We start from the raw sequence: 10,716 nt of genomic DNA, 5'->3' as shown, positions 1-10,716 counted from the left end.
CCTTCATGTGCTTGATATTACCCGACGACAAATATCCCGAGAAATGACCACAGTGGAAAAATCCAAAAAATTAGAGCTAATACGGAGGTTTACCTACAGTCATTCTGCGCATACGCCATCCGCGAATGGAAGAGGGAAAGGGTAACAGTTGATTATACGAGAAATACGCACCTCCACACGCATTAAGTTGGCTTCCGGGGTATAAATGTGGATGTAGGTGTATAAGTCTGGAGACTGCAGAAACCTATTATGTGCTTCCAACGAGAATCGTTTTTAAAGCGCTTCGGATCTAATGCCAGTAACCACAGACTTGACTGATTGTGAGCACTTGCACTAACAATGCGTTCATCTGGTCGCACACCACCGCGCTCCTCGTGCGTCTACCCGCATACGTCCGGTGGCTGCGGTCCTTCCAGCTGCGGCAGGTGGCTCTTGCGGACAGGCTTGACGTCGCTGCAGAGGCGCGACACCAGTTTCAGCTCAGACACAAACGCGTCCCAGTGCGAGATCTGAAACAAGCGGTCAGTGCTTTCTTGAATAAAAGGCTGTCGCTGACTTGTAGACAGGTGGACCTCGCTGGCTCGGAGGATCTCGAAGGTCTGCTATCAAAATGGTTTCAATAGCTGGTGCGCTCATACCTGGGCATCCTTATGAAGTGAACACTTGAACAACGTCTTAAAAAAACTGTTGTCTCTGCGCTGTTGTAGCAGAAGTTGCAATGTAATTAACTTGGTGAAAGATCTGCAAACGTAGAGCAGTGCCCTGAAAACTAGCGTTATACAGGTTGCGTCAAAAAATGTATACACACTTTGAACTGTCATAGACAATTTATTTCCCGTTCTACAAGGTTAAATATCTGTGAGAAAGTAATGTTATGTTTCTTCAATAGGTGGCAGCAGTGGCAAGGAAGTAACTGCAACATGGCGGACGTGCGTTTGAGCTTTGAAGCGCGGAAGCAGATAATTAAGTGGTGCCGGAAGTTTGAGAATGCAGCTGCGGTTCGAAGACAGTGGGGAAGTGAGTATGGTACAGAACCACTTTCAAGGTTAACAATTACACTTCTACGAGACAAATTTGAAATTCATGAAACAGTGTGTGATGTGCATAAAGGTCGATCAGGGCGACCTCGTACAGCTACAAGTGATGATTCCACAACTGCGGTCTTGGAACTGTTTCACCGTTCGCCTCAAAAATCTTAATGGAAAGCGGCACGTGAGAGTAATGTTAAGTGCTAGTAGTGTACTACGCATCCTGAAGAAAGGCAAGTTTCGTATGTACATTCCAAGGCTGGTGCAACAGCTAAGTGACGACGATCCAGATCGAAGGTCAGAATTTTGCGAATGGGTTCAGTAGATGGTGAGACGTGAACCGGGTTTTATGGGTAGCATAATTTGGTCGGATGAAGCCCAATTCAAACTCAATAGAACTGTCAATAGGCACAATTGTGTGTACTGGGCTGAAGATAATCCTCACATTACAGTTGAAAAGGCTGTGAATTTGCCTGGTGTAAATGTGTGGTGTGGTTTGCCTGCAAGGGGACTCATTGGGCCTTTCCTCTTTGAAGGTACTGTTACTGGAGAAACGTACCTAAAAATGCTTTCTGACACCATATTCCCTGCCATTCGTGTATTATACGGTAATTATGAGTTTTATTTCCAACAAGATGACGTCCCGCCACACTATCATAGGTACGTACGAGCATACCTGGATCACAATGTGCCAGGCCAGTGGATAGGACGCAGGGGACCAATCGAGTTTTCTGCACGCTCTCCAGACCTCACGCCGCTGGATTTCTTCGTATGGGACACAGTAAAAGATGAGGTGTACAAACGTAAACCACGTAACCTGGACACACTTTGGAATGAGATTCAGGCGGACACTTTGGTACGATGTACGGAATCAGTGGTGACTCGTACTCAGAAATGTATTGATGCTGAAGGCCACCAGTTTGAACATTAATCACATTTGCAATGTATATTTATTTTTCCAATTGCACTTTAAGCTTTCCATTTCCAGAAATTTAACACTGTAGAACGGGAAATAAATTTTCTATGACGCTTCAAAGTGTGTATACATTTTTTTGACGCACCCTGTATTATGAACCTCTACAAGAGTTAGTCATAAAGTTCTAGTTATCGCCTCGAAAAAATGAAGTTACGATCACGAAACTTGATGATGGTGTTACCCATTCCGCGTTCAAAGCAAAACTTTTTCCGAACGATGGATGACTTGATGGACACCTTGGTTGTAGAAGTCTGCGTTTTGACTCTTTGGGAAATGTTCCACCTCGGAAACCACCTCGCGTATTTGGGAAAATGCCTGCCACACAATGGTTTTCAGAGAGAGAAGTATCTGGGTGCCATGTCAGGAGAATGCGGACTGTGAGGCAAAATTTGATAGCCAAGAGTAGCAGGATATCTGACTTTTACAGGTCTGCATCTGACGTTTATGCTCGCTAGAACTGCTCGGTGAAAGTAGTTCCGCGTAACTCCGGCAGGTGTCAATACAATCGCTTTTGACGTGGCTAGCAACTGGACTCGACTTCCTCGAAGTTCGTTCGAGCATCATATGCTCGAATTGCCTCACCGTCTCCTAGTTACCAGAGCGCCGTTGAGTCACCCGCTGTTGTACCTTGGCGCTTGAACGTGTGAAGAAGGAGAGTGTGAAAGCGAAACTTGATTCGAAGGAATATGTCCTGAGTGCGAAGGAAGATGGTCATAACAATATTTGAGAGAGATTTTCCTTAGTGACTGACAAAGATGTCGGCTAGGTGTGCTGTGGCAAGTGCTCTGCTCTCCTGTCTCACAGATCCGCCACCACACATATGAAGACACATGTCTGCAGGACACGAGAAAGCTAAGACAATCAAACGCGCGTAGAAATGCATGCCAGAGATCTTCGGCTATTACATCAATACTAGGTGTTGGATTTCACGCATTTTGTCAGGAGCCTGAAAAGCGTCAAAGCTTTTCATGTTCATAGTTAAAGGAGATAATTGCTTTTAAAATCAATCATTAGTTTATTGCAATATATGAAGTGTGATGGAGGTGAATTATTGCGTCTGTAAAGGGCTATAATTTTTCTCTTTGCAAACTTGGTACGCTTTGTGCATGAAAGGAATTTTTCTGATGCATTCCTAGCTGGGTAGCCCGGCGACCAGGTGGACACAGGTAGTGCCCACGGGCGAGTGGCAGTCGCGCGCCTATGTCGGCACGCTTCACAGAGGGCAGGCCCCCAGAGGATTAGCGACAGGCGAAGACGCTGCATACATCAACACGCTTCCAAGGGAAGCCGTGGACATTCGCATGTGTGCCCGAGGCAGCGGAAACTACAAATTTAGAGCAAAAAACAGTTTTGTCACGATTCTAGGTAACGCGGACAGAGCGGCGAGTTGAATAGCAACAGCACAACTTGGGTGTCCAAGAATCTCAAGTGGCCCGGGGAATTTTGACCGTGTCCCGCGAGCAAAACACCTGGGAACGTAGCGGCAATACTCAAAGGGAGAAGTCTTGGTTTATTTGCATACTCTGTCTCACACAGAGTGTGGCGCTCTTTTCCTCGCGAAATGCGACGGCAAGGTGGGGGGAAATTTTGAAAGGGACGTCTTTATTGGCAAGAATCTAACGTTGGCTTTGAAAAATAGTAAGAGCTACGTAATTTGCGGAAGGGCGGAGACAAGACGTTGGAGGGGAGCGGCTCTCTCTCTCCAGGTGCAAGGAGTGCACTAGTATTGGGATTCCGAATATTGCATCTGATGAGGCAGGAGTTCACTCTTGACTGCTTCCGATAAGTCGCAAGGATTCTCTTATCGCTTGTCATGAGATTATGCACTTTGCATTCGTCGCAAACAGCGTAGGGAGCAAAGTCTGTTAGATCCAAGTAAGCGAGCTTCACTCACTGTGCGCGTTATCAAGACCTTAACTCAGGATCACATTTTTATTTACTGCAAGTCCGATGACGGTAGTACTGTTAGAACAGTTTTGAGCTTTGTTTAATGCAGTTTCACGTAGGTTTGCACTTGCAGATGGACGCATACCGTCGTCCAGTAATGATAACTTCCAGTAGCAGATTTCGGTCACTATTTTCAGCGTAGGGCATGTTAGACGCTATCAACTACGTCGCCGGCAGAGTCTTGATGCAGGCGCATGCAATCAGCCGACTCCACCGCCACGCCGACTACGCTATGAACACGGCAATACAGAAAACGCCCACTTTCCTAGCTGCGCATTCTTCTTTCCCTTTCTTCAATTTCCTTGCAATGTGTTAGATGCTCATAAAGACGGAAGGCACAGTATTCACCGTTTGCCCGCTAAGAGAGCTGTTTTTTTTTTTTTTTTTTTTTTTGTTTTTTTTTTTTTTTTTTTTTTTTTAATTCCTTCCTCATTTAATACACCAGGTCAACCCGTCTCGCGTAATTTATTTAGATGTTAAATTAGAATGAAGTCATACAATGCTCATGTTAAAAGGCAAATACCAGGGCAAGCACCTTATATAATTCACTTGTTGTGAGCTCTTGGTGCCAATTCAATTCTATTTGTTGTTTTTTTATTTGATACTTTCTACAGTATCTGGCGACCCAAATTTTTTTTATTTTTGTTTATCATTATATGAATAATTTGTGAGTGATTGTTAAATGAATTTGATAAAATTTCAATCATTATTGCATGTGCCGTTTAATGCAGTTTTACTGAATAAACCACTTATATGTTGAACACCACTCCTAGCATTTCATATATAGAATTTAAATAAAATTCACATCTCTTTCTCCCTCACACACGAGGTAGCTTGCAAGCTTGTAGATATCGGTTCAGAATTGCGACATGTAGACGTCTCTAATATTTAGCCTCATTCTGCGACAGGAGCGCGAAATGCTGAAAGACAAGCCGATCTAATACTGGCGCGTATGGTGCCCAGCATTATAAAAGCCATAGACGGAAAGCATGTGGACATACAACAAGTATACGGACCGATACATATCAGAAAATGTGTTACCTATCGGGTACTGTGCACTTTGCTTATCAAGATTTAGCAATGCGAAATGTAGTATTGGTGACAACTTACTTTTGTGACAGGAAAAAACTGGGGAATTTATTAACAACTAATTGAAGAAAACGTTGTTTAACTTTAAGGAGTAAATCATCAGAATTTTAATAATATTTCATTCGCCACTAACCAAGGCGCAAAGATACGCAAGGAATTGCGATCTTTCCAGCATTATGCATACATTACACTAGTTTTGAACACAGTCCTGAAACAGATTTTCGATGACGATTGTTGGGTAAATGAGGTTCCAGTGGTTTATTCCGTGACTTGTGCTACCAAAGACACTGTCCGTTTCATGGAGAAAAGTGGTGACATGAATTCAGTACAGATAAGCTTGGAGCAAGAAACGGAGTGTAGGTGTGGAACAGGTTGGTCAGAGTGTTACAGTACTTGACACATTATTCTTCCTAACTTGGGCCACACTTGGTCCTTCCCAGAGTTAAATTTCTCAATTTCCTCCTTGTGATGTGACACTTCTGTCAGTTCGCTGAACATATAAATCCTTCTACTAGCTTTACTTGTTCATTGCACTTTGGCGATCCCAAAATTTCCACGTGATAACTGACACCAGTTTCAACCTGGATATACTCAGAGAGGTCAGGTCTGTCTCTTTCCATTAGACACAATACATCACCATCACGAGTGGGCTTTCTAACTGTCTGTTTTAGGTATTTAATGTAGATTCGCAGGCTCTTTTTTCATGCCTACGACCTACAAAACTGTAATTGACTCAACAGATCATTTGGTGGTTCAAGTCTCCTCCTCCGATGGCACTTTGGTTGGAGTACATAATTACTAGCGAGCTGAAGTTTTCTCTACAGGTTTTTGTTACACGTGGAGGTGCGTCCAGTAGTCGATAGAGATATGCAGTTATAAGTTAATGTCCGCTCTTTACATTGAGTTTTGCCCAAGCAGTCTCACATGTAGGTTTAATTTCTAGCTATCTCGGTGTATATGAGTCGCCGGTCTACTCCCCCATTTCCCATTAAGAAGTTTTAGATCACTGACAGACTACAGAAGTTTTTCATGCATGTAAGACAATACCTCCAAGGAAACCTGGATTTTAAATTGTATGAAACGCTACAAGGACTCCAACAATCTCGCTATTCCCCAAAAATGTTACCAAAAATTTTGGATGAATACATTCGCTGATCTATCGCAGGTATCTTATCATTTATAACCAAGTGCTTGTTTGTAAACCAAAAAGTTCAACCACTGGTAGTGTGTAAACAATAATGTTTAAGTCATCCTAGTCCAGTTTAATAAATGCAGTTAAAGTAACTGTAGGATGAAATCAGTTAAAAAAATAAAAGAAAGAAAAAATATCCTGGAAGCTACCTTCAGTTTTCAAACGGTCTTTCTACAGCACTTTCTATCTCTTAGATAATGATAATGAACATCACACAACAGAAATGGAAAGTAACTAGCATAAAAATTTAATACACAAAGGCATTTGCATTAATTTTAATAACAATTTGAGGCCTTCTAACCAAAGTTACTTGCAGCTCTCTAATACTTGTAGTAGAAATATAGACTCTATGAGTTGTAGTTGATGTATTTAAGATCTAATGAAACTAGTAGTGTGGAAATAAGTAGAAAGTGTGATTCCTATTGAATTCTTATATTATTCATAATAAAACAGTGTTGTAAGTAAGCTGAACAGGTCTTGTATACTCGATTTGGAAATATATATATATGCAAGGAATTGCGATCTTTCCAGCATTATGCATACATTACACTAGTTTTGAACACAGTCCTGTATTTGTTAATATTTCGTTAATCATATTCCAAAAGTCAAACAATACAAAATTGTATAATACATTACACTGATGTGAAGCGTGAGCGTTTCTGTTTGTACAAAAGTTGCAAGTAATATTTTTTTTGTTGGTTTAGTTATGTATTTTCATCAGAATGTCAAAGCTGTGATATTACTTTTCTACTATCAATGACATAGATGAAGATGAGATGTGAGATACAATGCTGTGAGAAGCGTTTGACAGAGCACTGAAAGACAAGGCCCCAGGAATAGACGACATTCAGTCAGAACTACTGGCAACCTTGGGAGAGCCAGCTATGACAAAACTTCTTCCATCTACAGTGCAAGACGTACAGTATGTGACAGACGCTATACTCTAAGACTTAAAGAAGAATGTAATGATAACACTTCCAAAGAAAGCAGTTGCTGACAGGTATGAAAATACCGAACTATCAGTTTAGTAAGTCATGGTTTCAAAATACTAACATGAATGCCTTACAGAAAATGGAATTACTGGTAGAAGCCGACCTCAGGGAAGATCAGTTTGGATTCCATGGAAATGTAGGAACACGTGAGGTAATACTGACCACACGACTAATCTTACCTCGTAGGATAAGGAAAGACAAACCTATATATATAGCATTTGTAGGCTTAGAGAAAGCTTTTGACATTGTTGACTGGAATACTCTCGTTGCAATTGTAAAGGTAACAGGAGTAAAATGCAGGGAGCGAAAGGCTAATTACAACTTTTACAGAAACCAGATGGCAGTTATGAGACTCGAGGGGCACGAAGGGAAGCTGTGGTGTCACCGCCAGACACCACACTTGCTAGGTGGTAGCCTTTAAATCGGCCGCGGTCCGTTAGTATACGTCGGACCAGCGTGTCGCCACTGTCAGTGATAGCAGACCGAGCGCCACCACACGGCAAGTCTAGAGAGACGTCCTGGCACTCGCCCCAGTTGTACAACCGACTTTGCTAGCGATGGTTCACTGACAAATTACGCTCTCATTTGCCGAGACGATAGTTAGCATAGCCTTCAGATACTTCATTTGCTACGACCTAGCAAGGCTCAAATGGTTCAAATGGCTCTGAGCACTATGGGACTCAACTGCTGTGGTCATAAGTCCCCTAGAACTTAGAACTACTTAAACCTAACTAACCTAAGGACAGCACACAACACCCAGCCATCACGAGGCAGAGAAAATCCCTGACCCCGCCGGGAATCGAACCCGGGAACCCGGGCGTGGGAAGCGAGAACGCTACCGCACGACCACGAGATGCGGGCCCTAGCAAGGCGCCATTATCAATTGCTATTTATTTTGTGATGCATGTACCGTCATTCCGATGTTCACCAATTATGGATTAAAGTTAAGTATTCCAGAAGCTACGTACTATTTTTACTACTATAAAGACCTTGTCCTGTTCCAGACCTCACGCCATCCTGCGTGAGCTTAAACGCGTGCCCTTCGGCCTCCCGTCCTATTGGATTGGCTGTCTTGCCAGTCCACAAAAGAAACAGTGGTTGAGGAGGAAGTGAGACAGGGTTGTGGCCTATCCCCTATGTTATTCAATCTGTACATTGAGAAGCAGTAAAGGAAATTAAAGAAAAATTTGGAGAAGGAATTTAAGTTCAAGGAGAAGAAACAAAAACTTTGAGGTTCGCCGATGACATTGTAATTCTGTCAGAGATATCAAAGTACTTGGAAGAGCAGTTGAATGGAATGGACAGTGTCTTGTAAGGATGATATAAGACGAACATCTCCGAAAGCAAAACAAGTGTAATGGAATGTAGTCGAATTAGATCAGGTGATGTTAAGGACGTTAGATTAGGAAACTAGGCAGTTAAAGTAATAGATGAGTTTTGCTATTTGGGCAGCAAAATAACTGATGATGACGAAGCAGAGAGGATATAAAATGTAGGCTGGTAATGGCAAGAAAAGCGTTTCTGAAAATGAGAAATTTGTTAACATCGATTATAAATTTAAGCGTTAGGAAGTATTTTCAGAAGACATTTGTCCGGAAAGTGGACATGTACGGTAGTGAAACATGGACAATAAACAGTTTAGACAAGAAGAGATTAGAAGCTTTTGTAATCTGGTGCTACATAAGAATGCTGAAGATTAGAAGGGTAGATCAAGTAACTAATGAGGAGGCAAGGAACAGAATTGGATAGAAATGAAAGTTGTGCGCAATTTGACTAGAAGAAGCGATCTGTCGGTAGGGAACATTCTGAGACTCAAGGGATCACGAATTTGGTCTGGCGGGACATATGTCTCTTGGGGGGGGGGGGGGGGGGGGCGGAGGGTAAAAATCGTAGACGGAGACCAAGAGGTGGATACAGTAAGCAGATTCAGAAGGTTGTAGATTGCAGTAGCTACTCGCAGATGAAGAGGATTGCACAGGACATAGTAGCATGGAGAGCTGCATCAAACAAGTCTCCAGACTGAAGACCCCAACAACCTCTGTAGCTTGAGGAGAAAAACCACTTTGTTATCACTTATTTAAAAAGATATTTAATTACTTTGTGATTTTATACTGAATTGTAAAATAACAGCCGAACTGAAAAAATTTCTTATATACTATCTTCCACCAATTGATATCCAGGAATACATAGTATGAAAGTACGTAGCAGCCTTTAATTTTCAGTATTTGTCACCATATCTTGATCTGTACGATGGTTCGGCGAACAGATCTAATCACGCTTTATCAAATTGATACAAGTATTTGGATACATTCACAATTCTGTTAAGTATTAAACATAGTTGTAGTTGCTATTTCAAATCTGTACTGCCTGAAAAAGAAGTGAAGCGCCCACAAGACATGGTCGGATGACAGTGTAGCTTCAGACACGTACACACCATCGGCAGGTATGCAAATGTTTAGAGTTGCAATCCTCTGTGTGGGTTAGCCCGGGTTCCCGGGTTCGATTCCCGGCGGGGTCAGGGATTTTCTCTGCCTCGTGATGGCTGGGTGTTGTGTGCTGTCCTTAGGTTAGTTAGGTTTAAGTAGTTCTAAGTTCTAGGGGACTGATGACCATAGATGTTAAGTCCCATAGTGCTAAGAGCCAGTTCTGTGTGGGTTAGAACGGGCACCACAGTGCATTAGTGTTCTACATCTATGCGACTGGTCTGGAATTCACACTTAAGTGCGTGGCAGAAGTTTCTTCGAACCACCTTCAGACTATTTCTGTGCCAATTCACTCTCTAAGAGAGTGAGGGAAAAATGAACACTTAAAAATGGTTCAGATGGTTCTGAGCACTATGGGACTTAACATCTGAGGTCATCAGTCCCCTAGAACTTAAAACTACTTAAACCTAACTAACCTAAGGACATCATACACATCCATCCCCGAGGCAGGATTCGAACCTGGGACCGTACGGTCGCGCGGTTCCAGACTGAAGCGCCTAGAACCGCTTGGCCACACCAGCCGGCAATGAACACTTAAGTCTTTCTGTACGAGCTCTTATTTTATAACGATGGGTATTCTCCCTACATAGGTTGGCGACAATAAAATATTTTTACATTCAAAGGGTGAAGTTGGAGATTGAAATTTCGTGTAAAGATCTTCCGCAACGAAACACGCCTTTGTCTTAACGACTGCCACCCCAACTCGCTTATCCGTGACACTCTGTCCCCTGTTTAGCGATAACAGAAAAGGAGCTGCCCTTCTTTGGACTTTTTCAATGTCCACTGTCAATTCTATCCGATGCGTATCCGACACTGCATAACAGTGCTCTAGCAGACGACGGAAAAGCGTAGTGTATGCAGTCTCTTTAGTAGACCTGTTGCATTTTCTCAGTGTTCTGCCAATAAAACGCAGTCATTGGTTTGCCTTCTCCACAACATTACCTATGTGATACTTCCAATTTTAATTGTTTGTAATTGTAATTCCTAGGCATTTAGTTGAAATAACAGC

The 10,716-nt window shown here is 42.5% G+C and overlaps 1 protein-coding gene across 1 annotated transcript in view; it reads right to left on the bottom strand.

Annotated features, from left to right (window-relative positions):
* Positions 1-284: 284 nt before the first annotated feature.
* Positions 285-10,716, bottom strand: part of LOC124775716 (glutamate receptor ionotropic, kainate 2-like) — a 282,789-nt gene continuing 272,357 nt past the window's right edge. The window contains exon 16 of the mRNA XM_047250541.1: positions 285-509. Coding sequence (XP_047106497.1) covers positions 381-509 — 129 coding nt within the window. The 3' untranslated portion in view covers positions 285-380. The remainder of the gene's footprint in view (positions 510-10,716) is intronic.

Source organism: Schistocerca piceifrons, chromosome 2, assembly GCF_021461385.2.
Source record: "Schistocerca piceifrons isolate TAMUIC-IGC-003096 chromosome 2, iqSchPice1.1, whole genome shotgun sequence".
In the NCBI taxonomy this organism is placed as follows: domain Eukaryota; kingdom Metazoa; phylum Arthropoda; class Insecta; order Orthoptera; family Acrididae; genus Schistocerca; species Schistocerca piceifrons.
Note: the sequence above shows the minus strand (reverse complement) of the source record. Positions and strands in the feature narration are given on the sequence as shown.